Source organism: Hemitrygon akajei, chromosome 10, assembly GCF_048418815.1.
Source record: "Hemitrygon akajei chromosome 10, sHemAka1.3, whole genome shotgun sequence".
Lineage (NCBI taxonomy): Eukaryota > Metazoa > Chordata > Chondrichthyes > Myliobatiformes > Dasyatidae > Hemitrygon > Hemitrygon akajei.
In genome coordinates, this window is record NC_133133.1 from 150,712,877 (window position 1) to 150,732,900 (window position 20,024).

At 41.2% G+C, this 20,024-nt stretch overlaps 1 protein-coding gene across 1 annotated transcript in view; it reads right to left on the reverse strand.

The window, feature by feature from the left end:
* Positions 1–944: 944 nt before the first annotated feature.
* The window catches only part of dennd11 (DENN domain containing 11), a 51,517-nt gene continuing 32,437 nt past the window's right edge, over positions 945–20,024 (reverse strand). Inside the window, exon 9 of the mRNA XM_073059394.1 lies at positions 945–6,022. Coding sequence (XP_072915495.1) covers positions 5,827–6,022 — 196 coding nt within the window. The 3' untranslated portion in view covers positions 945–5,826. The remainder of the gene's footprint in view (positions 6,023–20,024) is intronic.

Sequence of the window (20,024 nt, forward strand, 5' to 3'; positions counted from 1 at the left end):
TTCACCCATCACCTTCTAGCTAGTCCTCCTTCCTTCTTTTTATTCTGGTATCTTCTCCCTTCCCTTCCAGTCCTGAAGGATCTCAGCCCGAAACATCAACTGTTTAAATTTTCATAAATACCCCAATGTTTTGTGTGTATTCCTCTCAATACTAGTCTCATTTTCCAGCACTTGGCCCATAACCCTCATTGACCTGGTGTTTTAAGCACTCAACTACATAATTTTTCAATGTTGTGAGAGTATCTGCCTCCACCATTCCCTCAGGCTAATGGTTCCAGATTCCAAACATAATGGAATTTTCTGAAAAATGGAGATGAATCCTCATTACAACCTTGTTACCTAAAATGTAGCTTTTCTAATAAAGTATCTGGCATCTGCAAACTCATTTTAGATGCATTTTCAAAGCATTTACAATCCTCATGTAACACCAATAAAGCTCCATGATCACAAAGCATCTCATAACAAATGGCTATGTAAATACCGTCTTGCCTTCCCCATCCCACTTTTTTTTTTAAAAAAAGAGGGAAACTGAAGTTGATATTTCACTCACATCCATCTGATAGAAACCTGCCAGATTTGTGGTTGATAGCATTCCCAATGAAGTCTGAATCTCACAGACTCAAGTCCCAATGAGATCAGAGAACAAAAATTAGGGTGGTGCTCATTCTCATGGTATTGATGTACAACACTAATAGTCTAACAGAATCAAACATTGAAGATTTCCGATCTGCATTATCTTTGGAGTCATCCTCACCAACTGTTTCCGAATATATTAAAGGCACACAAATGGTAAGTAGACTAAAGCTGAAGTATATTTTAATATAGTGCTATACATTCACAGCATGTTGTAACAGGCCCACTTAAAACTGGGGCTCTTTTACAAGTGCATAATGTGGCTCAAACAGAAATATCAGTGTGGCAAGAATACATCACTTCTGACAAGATTTACTACAGAACTTTTAATTAGAAAATATATTAGGCACATCTATTCAGATTTACAGAGTACAAAATTAACAGAAGACAGTGAGAAATTTACATTCCTTCACATATACCTATTATTTTAAAAGTACATTTTTAATAACCTTGACAGCAGTTTTCTTTTTAAGTCCAAATTGTCCGTTGTCTCTCAACTCCCATCAGTAAAGAACACACAATCTTCACAGTGTGTTTTATGCAACAACTGAACAAAGATCTCTACATTTCTTATCTAAATGTATAAAATATTAAAAATACTCAACAGATCTAAACAAGTTTCTTTTGAAACATTAGGGATCCAACAAGTCCTTTCTCTGCAGATACTGACTGACCTGACTGCATCTGGTAATGTTTTTATTTCAGATTTCCAGCATCTGCAGTATTTAGCTTTAGAACATTATCACTGGTTAATACAACAATTCTGAATCCAGCGTTTTAAGCAGATTAACAAAAGTTCTTCAAAACTTTATATTTAAGTGCATAACAGATAGATCAAGAGCCTAATTTCCACCATGTTCCTGGCAGGCCAGTGGCAATATAGATGTTCCCCTACTTCAGTCTCTTTCATCAAATGCCATTTGCACTTTGATTATGTTTAACACAAATTAAAACTGACGCATTTCAACAAGCATATATTTTAGAACCTGTTGAGCAAATTTATCACCACTAATCATTCTGTAACAAGTGCATATAAAGAGTGGAGGCAAGAGTGAAAGAGGGCCGATTATCACACGAATACATTGATAATTAGTATTTATTTTAAATATCAAATTTTTCTTACCTCATTAATAACCCAAGACAAATTAAAGTCTGCCATAATAAACCTAATCAAGATCCTGATATCCAAGAACCAAAGCAGTCTCCACACTGGACAAAGGCTGAAGATTTACAGCTTCCTCAACAAAGAAGTCATTACAAAGCAATAGCACAGACTGGTGCATCAATTCTAAATGTTTCTGCTTCATCTAGCGTAAACTACATCTATTAGTACTGGACAGAAACACTTTACAAAGTCACAGAATTATTTACTGACCTCAGCTTCTTGGATTTATTTAATAACACATTTTACAGTTCAGAATAAAGCAACTTAAAATAATATATTAACTGTTTAGTATTATACAGTTTTAGGAATGTTTTATTAAAGATGTTGATGTCTACATCATACCATATCTGGAAAAGAATTACAATATTACCTCATAGAATTAGATTTCTTTGCTTATCTCTTAGGCAGTGCCTGAGGCAGATTCAGTATTATTGCAGATGCACAATGGTTGGGCATAATGATACATCTGGGCAGTGTAATGAGATGGAAAAACATCTACAAATGCAGAAAAAGGACACTGACATCCATAGACAAACCAAAGAGAAGTGCAACAAAAAGATTTAAAATGAAAAAGAATGTACAAACAATCTTCATGCCCAAATCAAGTCTTATCTTATAAATCTCCTGTATATCTTTGATCTAAATTTAGGGTGAATATCACTGAAAATAAAAAACCTGAGTAGATGATGAGAACTTGTATCTGCTTTGCAAGGACAGATTTTTGGAAGGTTAAATGCAACATCACACTTACTCCAACTGAATTGTCGCACTTCAGGCTTAACTTGCACTCTCTCACTCCCTCACATCACTGATCATATTTACATGTTAGTTATTACTGCTTAATAGCATGATTTTGACATCAAAAAGTGTTGGCTCATGTTAAAACAATGGAGTGATAAAGAATTAATGCTTTGCTTTTACTGATATTAGCATTAAAAAAATATAGCCAGCTGTCGAAGTAATTTTTAAATAAGGCAGCAAAATAGCTAATTTGGTTGCTGAACTGAATTGATAGATGTAAACATCACCACTGGTATCATTTAAAAAAGCACGTGCAATGCTTAACTATAGCTCCCAAAACTAATTTAACAGAACAGACCCACAGATAAACCATGCCACCACAGCACAGATGGATAAAACTTTCGGTGTCTATTCTCTCCCATGCGTGAGGCAGTAGCATACACAAGTTTAACTAAATATTTCCAAAAGTTACCTTCAGACCTAGCGAAACAGGCCAACCATGAATTAAGCAAAATCATAAGAATTACAAGGATTAAATGCACAAGTAGGTGTCAAGTCCTGTAGTCATTTCAAAGTGCAGCACAGCAATGTTCAATGTACTATCAGTTCAGCATTAAGTAACGTCCTCCCACTTTTACTATTGCACACTTAAAAATGCATCAGGTGTGGCTCACCATTGGAACATATCTGTAATGGACCTATATCTTTATTTTATAGTATGTTTATCTCAACTTCAAACAAGAGAACATAACCTTGATTGCACACCTGAAGTAAAATTTCACTTCAAAAAACAAACAAACTTATTGGATAATAGAAACAATTCTAAATATGGAAAATGTGAAGCTTGCACTCAATAGATAACAAAAAAACTGCTATACACTATTCAACATCAATGGTAAATTGTTAAAATTATGTTTTTATACAAGGTCAGCAGCATATGTAGTAGTGCAGGTTTATATTTTCTGAACCTTTAGGTGGTGTCAACATCCTTCAGTAAAAGTAACCAATACAAAAATCAGTTAAAAAATCCGAAAGACTAATTTAATTTTGAGCAGTTATGGGGAATGTAAATTAATACTTTAGGTATGAACTTAAATTATACAAATACCTTTGATAAGTCTATTGCACTTTACTATATTGACAGTCTCACACTGACAGACAAAAAGGTGGTTGATAACCACACAAGAAATACTCATTTTACATTTTTACTAATACATTTCCCATGATCCACTGTGTATTGCTTCAGTAACAATAAAATTAATGAAAGTGATCAAATTTTTAAATTGAGCTCCATCTAAAGGTTCAATTCTTTTATAAGCTGTTACCATACTGCTTTGTATATCTGGAAAATTTAATCACTGCAGTAGCTTTTACCAATGTCCTTGCTAAAACTATTCACACCAAAGAAAACTATTCTCATGTCAGTTGTTTATCCACTACATCCAATTCATTTGACAAATTTATTCATTTCTACTGTATTTTCTATTCTCATTCTGAACGTTTCTGATTATTTGTATTATTAGCAACTGCCTGCAGACACTTCTGTGATGATCTTAAACTGATTTATTAATAAACACTATCACTTAATTTTAAGTACTTTTATCAGACTTTCTTTTGCACTTTTTTGCTTCCCGGTGGGAGGAGAAAATAATTTCTTGAGTCTCATAATTAATCTCTGATTCCTGATATTACTTTTGTGAATCTTTCTAACACATTATCAATTTGTTTATTGGTTTTAAAATTAGGTAACCAGTAACTAGGCTGTAATCAGACTGGACAAGAAATAATTTTAAGCTATTTTGGCTTTTAATCTAATTGGCCTATAATTTACCTTGTTTAATTTGGAGTTCCACTAATGTTTCTTAGTACTTGCTGAAGTGAAGTTGTCTCCTCAACCATCAGTTCCAATTTTCATGTTTTCATTCTTACAAAAATACACTGAGGAGAGATGAGCGCACACTCACAATTGACATCCGGCATTTTCCATCACACCTTATTTAATTTCCTGACATAAGGCTTCATCATTCCTTCAATTGCTATAAAATCATTTATAATTTAGCTTTGTTACTTGGTCACTTTTATTACTCATCCAATAAACAATGTCAAAGCAGCAAAAAATTGCAAACAACTCTACCAACAGGAGGATAACTTCTAGCACAATACTGAACATGCCTTCATACAAAATGAACAAAGATGCTAATACTAGTTTAAAAAAATGAATCTTATTACTTGCTTTCCTAATGGCCTTAAAAGTAATACTGAGAAACATTTTCCAACTTGATCAATTAAGTGAACCTTTTGCCAACATGCTCCAATATTACCTTGCAGCTTCTATTCAATAATAAATTACAAGATTTAACCGGACCTATAAACCAATTACTAAACAGATGTTTAATGACAACTGGACTGTGACACCAAATGTCTTCCGTTCTTTATCTCTGAAATGGTATGATTCAAATCGCATTCAGAACAATAATTTGTAATGCTTTGAAATGTGGTAATTGGTGAAATTTACCTGCACGTAACATTATAAAGTTACCTGCAACAGGTGAAGTAATGATAACAAAACTAGAGGCTATATTCAGGGTCAATTTAAAAGTCTGATGGTACAATATTTAAAATGGAAGCTCAATGAAATTATTTCTTTCTTAATTATCATGCTACAGTGCACCTCATTATTTAGTGGTCAAAATCTTCACTTTAAGAATGAGTGGGTGATTGCCAATACCATGTAACTAGTCAACACAGCTTAGTGGTGGCCATATGAAATCAAACTAAACAACTTTCCAAAAAGTAGAATCCAATCTTGGCTGAAGAGCAATACAAAAAGGCATCTCCCTGCAATTCAGTGGAAAAGTACGGTGTCTCTGTGCACTGGAAATGGATTTCTGTATGTGCGTGAAAGTCCACATGTGCATATACCATATAACTGCTACTGTACAAGTCACAAAATGGCAACCAAAAAAAAAATCACATTAGCCTTTGTCAACAGAAGGCAATAATCAAGAACACTTGCTATATAAAAAAACTCCTTCAAATGAGCTTTTCTTGCAGTGAAGCCATCCTGATTTATCCCATAGATTAATTCTTCAAAGTCTTTAAGTATTTTGACAATGGAAAAGGGAGAAAACTAGTGGTTTGTGAACTGCCCTGGGCATAGCTCAAGAAATTGTTGTGTGCCATGGTACAATTGCACTTGGTTTCTATATATTTTTTTAAATGTTACATATCAATTCAATTAGTATCTTGGACCCGTCTAGTTTGTACAGCAGTTCACAAGTCCTGGATCATGGACAACAGGGATTGTCAATAACCAGCATTACATCAATCCCATAAACCTCAAGCAGGTCCATCAAGAAGATGCGATCCCCCTGGGGGTCCAGCCCCATACTCCTTACATGGTCAGCTGTTAGTGTTTTATCTTGGCATGCTGAAACTTCCAACAACATTTGAAAAATGCGATTATTCTGTTCCATGAAGAACCTGCAAGAAATTATCAAAAATAAAATGGATTAACTTGCTTGTCAAATGATTTAAAGGCAACAAATGTGTGCAAGTGCTTACACAAACAAGAGAAAATCTGTAGATGCTGGAAATCCAAGCAACACATACAAAATGCTGGAGGAACTCAGCAGGCCAAGCAGCATCTGTGAAAAAACAGTACCGTTAACATTTTGGCCCAAGACCGTTTGGCAGGACTGAATGAAAAATGATGAGGAGTAGATTTTAAAAGTGGGGGGTAGGGAGAGAGAAACACAAGGTGATAGGTGAATCCAGGAGAGGGAGGAATGAAGTTAAGAGCTGGGAGTTTGATTGGAGAAAGAGATACAGGGCTAGAGAAGGAGGAGTCTTATAGGAGAGGACCAAAGGCCATGGAAGAAAGATGGGGGAAGAGCACCAGAGGGAGGAGATAGGCAGGCAAGGAGATAAGATGAGAGAGGGAAAAGAGGATGAGGAATGGTGAAGGAGTGGGAGGCATTACCGGAAGTTCAAAACATTGATGCTCATGCCATCAGGTTGGAGGTTACCCAGACAGAATACAAGGTGTTTGTCCAAGCTGAGTGTGGCTTCGACAATACAGGCCATGTGCAAGTGCTTCAGCAACATCTCACTGACAAAAAATCTGGTTCACCAGAAAATCCCAGCAACATAGGGAAGGATTAATTCTCAGAAAATCTTGAAAGAGGAGCTCTGCTTCACTCCAAGATATTTGTATTATTTACCTTTCAACCTTACAGGCAATATTCTGATCTACCTATATTCTCCATTATTGAAAGTTCATATTGGTTCCAATAACCTTTTATTTACTTTCTGCAAAATAACATAATTAAATGCAATTCTGCATTACTAATTGTCTTACAAAGCTGTGCCATAAAACATGAAGTGCCATGCCATTTTTTAAAAATAAAATGGCACTGATCAAATTTATTCGAGCCTGTATGTTTTGTGAGAATTAATTTATGCTAACTTTCCTGAATTGCATAGATCATAGAGAAGTACAGCACAGACAGGCCCTTTGCCCCATCTAGTCCATGCCGATCCATTTAAACAGCCTACTCCCAACAACCGGTACCTGGACATACCCCTATCCATGTACCTATCCAAACTTCTCTTAAAACGTTAAAATCAAGTCCACATGCACTACTTATGCTGGCAGCTCATTCCACACTCTCATGGCCCTCTGAGTAAGTTTCCCCCTCATGTTCCACTTAAACTTTTCACCTTTCACCCTTAACCCATGACTCTAGTTGTAGTCTCACCCAAGCTCAGTTGAAAAACCCAACTTGCATTTACCCTATCAATACTCCTCATAATTTTGTATACCTCTCAAATCTCTTCTCAATCTTCTGCATTCTAAAGAATAGCCCTAACCTACGCAACCTTTCCTCCAAACCTGGCAACATCCTTGTAAATTTTCTCTGCACTCTTTCAAACCTTGTTTACACCTGTCCTATAGGTAGGTAACCAAAACTACACACAATACTCCAAATCAGGCTTCACCAACATCTTATATAATTTCAACATAACATCCCATCTTCTGTACTCAATACATTGATTTATGAAGGTCATTCAGCCAAAAGCTTTCTTTATGACGATGTCTACCTGTGATGCCATTTTCAATGAATTATGTACCTATATTCCCAGATCCCACCACACTCCTCAGCGCCCTACCATTCATTGTGTAAAATCAACCATAGTTGGTTCTACCAAAGTGCAAAACCTTGCACTTACAGTGGCATACAAAAGTTTGGGTACCCCATGTCAAAATTTCTGTTACTGTGAATAGCTAAGCGAGTAAAAGATGACCTGATTTCCAAAAGGCATAAAGTTAAAGATGACATATTTATTTAATATTTTAAGCAAAATTACTTTTTTATTTCCATCTTTTACAGTTTCAAAATAACAAAAAAGGAAAAGGGCCCGAAGCAAAAGTTTGGGCACCCTGCATGGTCAGTACTTAGTAACACCCCCTTTAGCAAGTATCACAGCTTGTAAGCTCCTTCTGTAGCCAGCTAAGATTCTTTCAATTCTTGTTTGGGGGATTTTCGCTCATTCTTCCTTGCAAAAGGCTTCTAGTTTTGTGAAATTCTTGAGCCGTCTTGCATGCACTGCTCTTGAGGTCTATCCACAGATTTTCGATGATATTTAGGTCGGGGATTGTGAGGGCCATGGCAAAACCTTCAGCTTGCGCCTCTTGAAGTAGTCCATTGTGGATTTTGATGTGTGTTTAGGATCATCATCCTGTTGTAGAAGCCATCTTCTGTTCATCTTCAGCTTTTTTTTTTAAACAGACGATGTGATGTTTGCTTCCAGAATTTGCTGGTATTTAACTGAATTACCGTAGATTTCGCACTACAGAGCGCACCTGATTAAAAGCCGTTGGCTCTAATTTTAGAAAGAAAATCAATTTTGTACTTGTACAGGCCGCACCGGATTTTAGGCCGCAGGTGTCCCACGTTGTAATATGAGATATTTACACAGAAAGATATTACACGTGAGGATTTTTTAACTTTTAATTAAATCCATATGGTAACAAACAAATACATATTGCAAATGTTTTTTTTCGAACCGTGCCTGTAATACGGCTACTTTTAAATATACATACGTATCGGTAACACACAAATTACGTTGCATATATATTCCAATATCTCCTAGCGACTGGTAAAAATATATATACTGCAGCCTACCAGGAAAAGTTATTGATCGCCTTTAACTTAAAAGCAGCGTTTTGGCTCCGCCGCTCCCCCCCCCCCCCCACCTTCCCGTTTATCGCAAACCGGTATTTCCCACAAGACGCGGCGAAACCAAATGTAATGTCTAGCATTCCGGGCTGTAGTACAGAAAACATACTAACAAATGAATTACTAAGCGAAAATATTATAAACTAAATAACTGCCAAAAAGGCAGCACAATGCTTTTCTTCGGGTGTTTTCCATGTTGATGAGGGTGAGTACAAATGACTGATTTACAATAATTTAATTGTGAAAGTGCGCTTGATTTATCGTACAATTTCATTGGACCTCTGTGAACTACTCATCAATTTTATTGGTCTACTGTTACGAGGCAAAATGTTTTTGGCGGCATAAAAAAAATCATGCATTAGCCGCACCGTAGTAAAGGCCGCAGTGTTCAAAGCTGTTCAAAATGTGGGAAAAAAGTAGCGGCTTAAAATCCGGAATCTACGGTAATTTTTCCCTCTATCAGTGAAATGTTCCCTGTGCCACTGGCTGCAACACAAGACCAAAAGAATGATCAATACAGCCCCATGCTTAACAGTTGGAGAGGTGTTCTTTTCATGAAATTCTGCACCCTTTTTTCTCCAAACATACCTTTGCTCATTGCGGCCAAAAAGTTCAATTTTAATTTCATCAGTCCACAGGACTTGTTTCCAAAATATATCAGGCTTGTTTAGATGTTCCTTTGCAAACTTCTGATGCTGAATTTTGTGGTGAGGATGCAGGAAATGTTTTCTTCTGATGACTCTTCCATGAAGGTCATATTTGTGCAGGATTCGCTGCACAGTAGAACAGTGCACCATCACTCAAGAGTCTGCTAAATCTTCCTGAAGGTCTTTTGCAGTCAAACAGGGGTTTTGATTTGCCTTTCTAGCAATCCTACAAGCAGCTCTTTCCGAAAGTTTTCTTGGTCTTCCAGACCTCAACTTGACCTCCACCGTTCTTGTTAACTACCATTTCTTAATTACATTACGGAGGAAACGGCTACCTGAAAATGCTTTGCTATCTTCTTATAGCCTTCTCATGCTTTGTGGGCATCATTTATTTTAATTTTCAGAGTGCTAGGCAGCTGCTTGGAGGAGCCCATGGCTGCTGATTGTTGGGACAAGGTTTGAGGAGTCAGAGTATTTATAAAGCTTTGAAATTTGCATCACCTGGCCTTTCCCAACAATGACTGTGAACAAGCCATAGCCCTAACAAGCTAATTAAGGTCTTAGACCTTGGTAAAAGTTATGAGTGCTCAAAGCTCTTGGGGTTCCCAAACTTTTGCATGCCACTGTACCTACATTAAATTCCATCTGCCATTTTTCATCTATTTTTCCCTCAGCAAGCCATGATAGCCTTCTTCAGTGTTTAGTTCAACCCTAATCTTGGTGTCATCCGTAAATCTGCTGATCCAGTTAATCACATTATCATCCAGATCACTGATATAGCTAACAAGCAACAATGGACAAAGCACTGATCCCTGCAGCACACCACTAGTCACAGGCCTCCAGTCAGAGAGTCAACCCTCCACTATCACTCTCTGGCTTTGTCCACAAAACCAATAGCTAATCCAATTTACTACCTCATCCTGAATGCTGAGCGAACAAACTTTCCTGACCAGCCTCCCATGTAGGACTTTGTCAAATATCCAAGAAGACAACATCCACTGCCTTGGCCTCATCCACTTTCCAGGTAATTTTCTCGAAAAACTAAGATTAGTTAGACATGACCTGCCATGCACTAAGTCATGCTGACTATCCTTAATCGGTCCGTGAATATCCAAATACTCATATATCGGAAATACTCATACAGCAGAGGTAAAGTGGATTTTTTTTTAAACCACAGAGCAGGGATTCTGTGGAATGCTCTGCCACAGACTGCAGTGGAGGCCAAGTTCCTGGGTATATTTAAGGCAGAAGTTGATAGTCTCCTGATTGGCTAGGGTATCAAAGGATATGGCAAGAAGGCAGGTGTATGGGGTTGAGTGGGATCTGGGATCAGCCATGATGGAATGGTGGAACAAACTCCATGGGCTGTATGGCCTAATTCTGCTCCTATATCTCATGGTCTTAAATCCGGTCCTTTAGAATACTTTCCAATAACTTTCCCTCAACTGATATTGGACTCCCTGGCCCATAATTTCCTGGTTTCTGTTCAGAGTCTTTTTTAAACAGCAGAAAATTATTGGTTATCCCTGTCCTGTTGCTAGGGTCCCAGCAATTTCTGCATTTGCCTCCTGAATAGAGCCCAAGAGAACACCTTGTCAGGCCCTGGGGATTTATCTACCCTGAAATGCCTCAGGACAGCAAGCACCTCCTCCTCTGTAATCTCTGTAAGGTCCATGAACTTGATGCCACTTTGCCTCACTTCTATAGACCCTGTATCAGTCTCCTGAGTAAATACAGATGCAAAGAATGCATTTGCCATCTCCCCCATCTGTTTTGGCTCCACATATGGAAAGCCATTCTGGTCTTCCAGAGGACCAACTTTGTCCCTTAAAATCATTTTGTTCTTAACATACCTGTAGAATCCCTTAAGATTTTCCTTCACTTTGTCTGCTAGAACAACCTCATTCCTTCTTTTAGTCTTCCTGATTTCTTTCTTAAATGTTCTCTTGTATTTCTAGTAGTCCATAAGCAATTCATTTGTTCTGTTATGACCGCAGCCCCCTCCTTTGTGAGAATCGCAGGTGTCATGCCCGCAGCCCCCTCCCTTGTGAGAATCGCAAGAGCACTAAAGGGAGGGTGAGTCAGTAGACCCAGGAAATGAGAGAGGGACGTGCAAGATGCCACGTCCCCGGCGATGTAAAATCCCGGGACATATCCATTGTTTCTTGGAGACACCTTTGTGGATTGCGATCCTATATTACGTGACAGCCTTCAGGGCAAAGTGGGCTGGGTGACGGGGAGAGATTGCATCATCCACCAACCTGATTGACATCTTCAACCCTGCAAGTCAGGATAAAAGAGGGGCTGTAGGAACAGCCCCCTCAGACGCAGCAGAAGACACGCTAGCGATCCCGTAATAGCGGGCAGCCATTTGAAGGAAGCCACATGCGTTTGGTTCCCTTTGCCTGGGAGCCGGTGGCGGGTACCACAGAAACGATTTTCTTGAACTAATAACGGGGAACCAACTCCCCCGACTCAACGGATTGGCCTCATCAAAAGACCCGGGCAAGTTTCTTTTCTCACAAATCTCTCTCTCTCCAACAAGTGAAAACCCAGCGGTCCCCAAAGGCTGAAGCCTGCAGAAACTGAGTGACTTTTATATTTCCATCGGACAATATTTTATCCCCTAGACAAATGATAGAGCGATTTCTTATTGATGATTACTATACCCGCGCTTTAGATTGCGTATTGACGACGTATATTATCTGAATGTTTGTATTAACCTTATTTTTGTGCCCCTTTATAAATAAAGACTTTTAAAAATAGTACCATCAGACTTCAACGGACCTCTCTACCTTTGCTGGTAAGTGACCCAGTTACGGGGTACGTAACAACTTGGGGATCTCCTCTCAGGATTTGATACCAAAATTGAGGGCCAGTGAATCGGGATTGTAAGTCCAAACTTGGATCTGGTACGCGGGTAGCCAGACGGGAAACCAGCTAAGATGGACGTGGATGAATTTATGGGGAAACCCAGCTAGAGGCAGCCACCAAATCAGACTTGGAAAATTTGGCGAAGGGGTTAAACCTCACAGAGCTGAGGTCGTCAATGAAAAAGCAGGAGGTGCGAAGGGCCATGACTCAGTATTACATTGAGAAGAAGGTGTTTGCAGCTGAGGTATTGGAAAATATCCCTGAAAAGGTACCAGCTAGTGGGATGGCTCAGTTAGAGTTGGAGAAATTAAGGTGGGAACATGAAATTAAGTTAAAGCAGCTGGAAGCAGCCGAGAGAAAGACAGGGAGCAGGAAAGAGCTGAGAAGCAAAGAAAGCATGAACTTCAGCTAAAAGAGCTGGAAGCAGCTGAGAAGAAGGAAAGGGCCGAGAAGGAGAGGGATGCAGAGAGACAGAGGAAACATGCCTTGGAGATGGAGAAGTTAAAGCAAGAGCCACGAAGTCAGGGGTCGGACCGAGAGGAGCGGTTTCATGTTAGTCGGGCGTTGAGGTTGGTACCCCCGTTCGAGGAGACGGATGTTGATAGTTATTTCTTGCTTTTTGAAAAGGTGGCAGTGAATCAGAAGTGGCCCAGAGCACAATGGGTGGCGTTGTTACAAAGTGTGTTAAGAGGGAAGGCACAGCGGGCATATGCGGCGTTGTCCACGGAAGGGGACGAGAATTATGACCAAGTAAAGGCGGCCATTCTCCGTGGTTACGAGCTAGTACCTGAAGCCTATAGACAACAGTTCAGAAATTTACGGAAAGGGTGGAATCAGACGTATACCGAGTTTGCCCATGAGAAGGGGGTGCTCTTGGACCGTTGGTGCACCGCAGAAATAGTGGGCGAGGATCATGGGCGTCTCAGGAAGTTAATTTTGATTGAGGAATTTAAAGGTTGTGTTCCGGAGGAGATCCGGATGTATTTGAATGAGAGGCCGAATAAGTCCATATCAGAATTTGCTAGATTCGCAGATGAATATGCCCTAACCCACAAGACAAAGTTTTCCTCGACAAAAAGTTACCCGAGAGACCGTGGGAACGATCGAGAAAGTCCGCCGGCTGAGGCAGAGGTCCCGCCGGGAGCTAGTGGTAAGGTTGAGGGTGAAAGGCCAGACGGCCAGAGATTTCCGGGCTTGACCTGTTTTAATTGTGGGAAGAGCGGGCATGTTGCGTCTCGGTGCTTTGCTTCGAGGAGGGAGACGGGAAAAGGGAAAGCAGCGGTCCCTATCGGATGTGCCGTGGTAATCAGTAAATCGACAAGAGAGCCCTGGGTAGACAGAGTACGAGAAGGGTCTGAGACCTGTCTGTCACACGGGACCGTGTCTTTGAGGAAGGGGGACCCACCAATTCCCGTACGAATCTGGAGAGACACGGGGGCTGAGCTGTCGTTGATCAGCAGTAAGGTACTCGAGTTTGGTCGCAAGACGAGAATGGTGGCGGTGAAGGGGATAAATAAAAGGATAGAAATGGTGTCCTTACACAAGGTCATTATGGATTGTGAGCTGGTGTGCGGACCAGTTAGATAGATAGATAGATAGATAGATACTTTATTCATCCCCATGGGGAAATTCAACTTTTTTCCAATGTCCCATACACTTGTTGTAGCAAAACTAATTACATACAATACTTAACTCAGTAAAAAATATGATATGCATCTAAATCACTATCTCAAAAAGCATTAATAATAGCTTTTAAAAAGTTCTTAAGTCCTGGCGGTAGAATTGTAAAGCCAAATGGCATTGGGGAGTATTGACCTCTTCATCCTGTCTGAGGAGCATTGTATCGATAGTAACCTGTCGCTGAAACTGCTTCTCTGTCTCTGGATGGTGCTATGTAGAGGATGTTCAGAGTTATCCATAATTGACCGTAGCCTTCTCAGCGCCCTTCGCTCAGCTACCAATGTTAAACTCTCCAGTACTTTGCCCACGACAGAGCCCGCCTTCCTTACCAGCTTATTAAGACGTGAGGCGTCCCTCTTCTTAATGCTTCCTCCCCAACACGCCACCACAAAGAAGAGGGCGCTCTCCACAACTGACCTATAGAACATCTTCAGCATCTCACTACAGACATTGAATGACGCCAACCTTCTTAGGAAGTACAGTCGACTCTGTGCCTTCCTGCACAAGGCATCTGTGTTGGCAGTCCAGTCTAGCTTCTCGTCTAACTGTACTCCCAGATACTTGTAGGTCTTAACCTGCTCCACACATTCTCCATTAATGATCACTGGCTCCATATGAGGCCTAGATCTCCTAAAGTCCACCACCATCTCCTTGGTCTTGGTGATATTGAGACGCAGGTAGTTTGAGTTGCACCATATCACAAAGTCCTGTATCAGTTTCTTATACTCCTCCTCCTGTCCATTCCTGACACACCCCACTATGGCCGTGTCATCAGCGAACTTCTGCACATGGCAGGACTCCGAGTTATATTGGAAGTCTGATGTGTACAGGGTGAACAGGACCGGAGAGAGTACGGTTCCCTGCGGCGCTCCTGTGCTGCTGACCACCGTGTCAGACCTACAGTCTCCCAACCGCACATACTGAGGTCTATCTGTCAAGTAGTCCACTATCCAATCCACCATGTGAGAGTCTACTCCCATCTCCGTTAGTTTGTGCCTTAAGATCTTGGGCTGGATGGTGTTAAAGGCACTAGAGAAGTCAAGGAATGTAATCCTCACAGCACAACTGACCCCCTCTAGGTGAGAGAGTTGAAATAGGGGTGCCATCAGAATTCCCGAGAACTGACGTGGACGTCCTTCTTGGTAACGATTTAGCCGGGGGTAAGGTTTGGGCAGCCATGACACTGATAAAACCGCCTGTGAGTGTTGAGGCTCCGCCCCTAGCTTCCAAGAGCTATCCCGCATGCGCAGTCACTCGCAGCCTGTTGAGAGCGGCAGCTGAGAACGAGAGCAGTCTAAATCTGGCCAGTTTCGATTTGGCTGAGACGTTTGTACTAACCCTATGCCACGAGGGTTTAGAGGGTGGTAAAGTGAAGAGTAGCAAAGTGAAAGAGGGTAAGGGAGAGGAGGTAGATCTTCCCTTAATGAGGGGCAAGGTTCTAGAGGCAGAAAATAAAGATGAAGAACCGTTAGAGCGGTTAAGAGGTCCAGAGTTGGACATGGATGATCTGTCTGGTGTGGCAGACTTGTTTGACGAAGTTGAAAATTCTAAAGGTGTTCCCGACAATGAAATGAGGGCAGTCCTAGATGAAAAGAGTGTCCTTGCCTTGAAGAAGTCTGCTGGGTTGGCAGATGAGGTTGCTTCAGCCCATGGGGTTGAGTTTACTCCGGAAGGGAGTTGCCCAGAGAGAAACTGGGAGGATCAGGGGAGTTTAGAATTTGAAAAAGGTACGGGTATTGAAAGCCTGGAAGAGGTCAATGTCCCGTTTGAGTGTGTCCAAGATGGGGTTGCACGTGGTCCTGAACCTAGTCACGGAGCTCAGAAAAAGTCTGAGGTATTTGATTCAGCTGAACGAGACGGCCGTCCTTTTGGGTCAGATAGACTTGGTTCAGTGGAAAAGGGGTTAACCCTGGTAATCGTGGGAAGTGAGGGTTCCCCGAGGTTTGTGCTCGAAGGGGTGGTGAAACTTAATGCGGAGCTCCAAACTGGGGAGATAAATATTATTAGTGAAGGAAACGGGAAATCTGCAGTTCCCAAATCGAATGAAGAAATTTTAAACCCTGCATATCGCTTACAGATGCCGGGGCCCCCCACCCTATTGTTATTCCAGAATGGGGTGTGACAAGGCAGAATCTGAAATGCTGCTTGAACAAAGAGTTCAAATTAAAAACCAATCGCCTGAAGGGTCCTGACGAGAGGGCTAGCCACCTGTGTAAAATTAAAGGATTGGGTGGAAATGGTCTAAGTTTGGGACACGGTGTTGATAAAATAACCCCTATGAACGAGGCGGGCGGGAGTTTACCTCGCCAAACTACCCGAGTTCCTCCCGTAGGAACTCACTGGAAAAGAGACGCCAAATGAAGGGCACCATTTTTAAATAGCCCAGCCGGTTGTACGGGATTTCAGCAAAGCATGTGAATAATAAAGACAAACCCCTTGGAAGCCTGCCTGGCTCCCCGTTGGGGATCACAACTCGTTAGTTTTGTTTGCTGAAGAAAAAAAAATAGGTGGTTATTAAGTTGAAGTCTGATGCTATAAGACTTTAGTAAGGTACAAGATGTTAAGCTAGTAAAGGAAGTGACACTGTAATCGTTAACTGTTTAGAAGCTGAATTAAATGTATAACTGTATTGCTCTGTAGTGAAAAGAAAAGCTTTTGTATTGTGTTAGATTCTAAAATCCTGTAAGACTCTGTACTACTCCGTTTTTAACCGCTGGTAAAAAATGCTTTTAAGGGGGGAGGTGTTATGACCGCAGCCCCCTCCTTTGTGAGAATCGCAAGAGCACTAAAGGGAGGGTGAGTCAGTAGACCCAGGAAATGAGAGAGGGACGTGCAAGATGCCACGTCCCCGGCGATGTAAAATCCCGGGACATATCCAATGTTTCTTGGAGACACCTTTGTGGATTGCGATCCTATACTACGTGACAGCCTTCAGGGCAAAGTGGGCTGGGTGACGGGGAAAGATTGCATCATCCACCAACCTGATTGACATCTTCAACCCTGCAAGTCAGGATAAAAGAGGGGCTGTAGGGACAGCCCCCTCAGACGCAGCAGTAGACACGCTAGCGATCCCATAATAGCGGGCAGCCATTTGAAGGAAGCCACGTGCGTTTGCTTCCCTTTGCCTGGGAGCCGGTGGCGGGTACCACAGAAACGATTTTCTTGAACTAATAACGGGGAACCAACTCCCCCGACTCAACGGATTGGCCTCATCAAAAGACCCGGGCAAGTTTCTTTTCTCACAAATCTCTCTCTCTCCAACAAGTGAAAACCCAGCGGTCCCCAAAGGCTGAAGCCTGCAGAAACTGAGTGACTTTTATATTTCCATCGGACAATATTTTATCCCCTAGACAAATGATAGAGCGATTTCTTATTGATGATTACTATACCCGCGCTTTAGATTGCGTATTGACGACGTATATTATCTGAATGTTTGTATTAACCTTATTTTTGTGCCCCTTTATAAATAAAGACTTTTAAAAATAGTACCATCAGACTTCAACGGACCTCTCTATCTTTGCTGGTAAGTGACCCAGTTACGGGGTACGTTAACAGTTCCTACTTGCCTATATGTGCTATGCACCTCCTTTTTACTCTTAACTAGGGTATCAATACCTCTAGAAAACTAAGGTTTCCTGTTTTTACTATCTTTGCTTTTTATTCTGACAGGGACATACAATCTTTGTACTCAAAATTTCGTTCTGAAGGCCTCTCACTTTCCAAGTACACCTTTGCTGGATCATTTTCTAATACCATCAAAATTGGCCATTCTCCAATTTAGAATCTCAACCCATGGACCAGACCTATCTCTTTGCATATTTAGTCTAAAACTAATGGCATTGTGGTCACTGGATGCAAAATGTTCCCTTACACAAACTTCTGTCACCTGCCATCTCATTCCCTAATGGCAGATCCAGTACCGCATGTTCACTCATTGGAACTTCTACATGCTGATTAAGGAAACTTTCCTGCACATCTGACAAACTTTATCCCATCTAATCCTTTTACAGTGTGGGATTTTCAGTCAATATGTGGAAAGTTAAAATCACCTGCTATATCAACCTTATGTTTCTTGCAACAGTCAGTGACCTCTTTACAAATTTATTTTTCTAAATCCCTAGGACTGCTGGGTGGTCTGTAATATAAGCCCATTAATGTGGTCATGCCTTTCTTATTTCTCAGTTCCACCCATGATGCCTCACTAGTTGAGTTCATCTGCCTTTCCTATGATACTTCTTGCATTAAAATATAATCAGCTCAGGACACTAGTCACACCATGGTTAACCTTTTGATTTCTGACTTTGTTGGAGGTCTTACCAACCTTTGCCTTACCTCTCCACTAACTGATCCAGCCATCCCTCTGTTTAAACTCCACCATGCAGTATTAAAAGACCTTCCTCCAGTTCAGGTTCAAACCATCTTTTCTGTACAGGCCCCACCTTCCCTGGAAGAGAGCCCAATGATCCAAAAATCTTATGGCCTCCCTCCTACACCAATTCCTGAGCCACATATTAAACGTATTAATCTTCCTAGTTCTGGCCTCACTAGCACGTGGCACTGGTAGCAATCCTGAGATCACAATCATATAAACATATAACAATTACAGCACGGAAACAGGCCATCTCGGCCCTTCTAGTCTGTGCTGAATGCTTACTCTCACCTAGTCCCACTGGCCCACACTCAGCCCATAACCCTCCATTCCTTTCCTGTCCAAATACCTATCCAATTTTACTTTAAATGACAATACCAAACCTGCCTCTACACTTCTACTGGAAGCTTGCTCCACACAGCTACCACTCTGAGTAAAGAAATTCCCCCTCGTGTTACCCTTAAACTTTTGCCCCCTCTCAACTCATGTCCTCTTGTTTGAATCTCCCCTACTCTCAATGGAAAAAGCCTATCCACGTCAACTCCATCTATCCCCCTCATAATTTTAAATACCTCTATCAAGTCCCCCCTCAACCTTCTACACTCCAAAGAATAAAGACCTAACTTGTTTAACCTTTCCCTGCAACTTAGGTGCTGGAACCCAGGTAACATTCTAGTAAATCTTCTCTGTACTCTATTTTGTTGACATCTTTCCTATAATTCGGTGACCAGAACTGTACACAATACTCCAAATTTGGCCTCACCAATGCCTTGTACAATTTTAACATTACATCCCAACTCCTATACTCAATGCTCTGATTTATAAAGGCCAGCATACAACACCCTATCCACATGAGATTCCACCTTCAGGGAACTATGCAGCAGTATTCCTAGATCACTCTGTTCTACTGCATTCTTCAATGCCCTACCATTTACCATGTATGTCTTATTTGGATTATTCCTACCAAAATGTAGCACCTCACACTTATCAGCATTAAACTCCCATCTGCCATCTTTCAGCTCACTCTTCTAACTGGCCTAAGTCTCTCTGCAAACTTTGAAAACATACTTCATTATCCACAACACCACCTACCTTAGTATCATCTGCATACTTACTAATCCAATTTACCAGCCCATCATCCAGATCATTAATGTATATGACAAACAACATTGGACCCAGTACAGCTCCCTGAGGCACACCACTAGTCTCCGGCCTCCAACCTGACAAACAGTTATCCACCACTACTCTCTGGCATCTCCCATCCAGCCACTTCGATCCAGTCAATCCCAGAGGTCCTGCCCTTTAACTTAACACTTAACTCCCTGAACTCCTCGTCAATCGTCCTACCCATGTCATTGGTACCTAAGTGGACCACAACCTCTGGTTGTTCACCCTGCCACTTAAGAATGGTCAGGACTCGATCCGAGATGTCCCAGACCCAGGCAGCTGGGAGGCAACATGCCATCAGGAAATTTTGTTCTTATCCACAGAACCTCCCACCACCCTAACAAATCTCCTATCACCAAAGTGTGCCTCTTCTTCTGCCGCCCCACCATCTCTTCTGAGTCACAGAGCCAGACCCAGTGCCAGAGAACTGACAACTGTGACTTTCCTCTGTCAGATCAAACCCACCAACGTTATCCAAAGTGATAGACCTGTTGTTGTGGGGGATG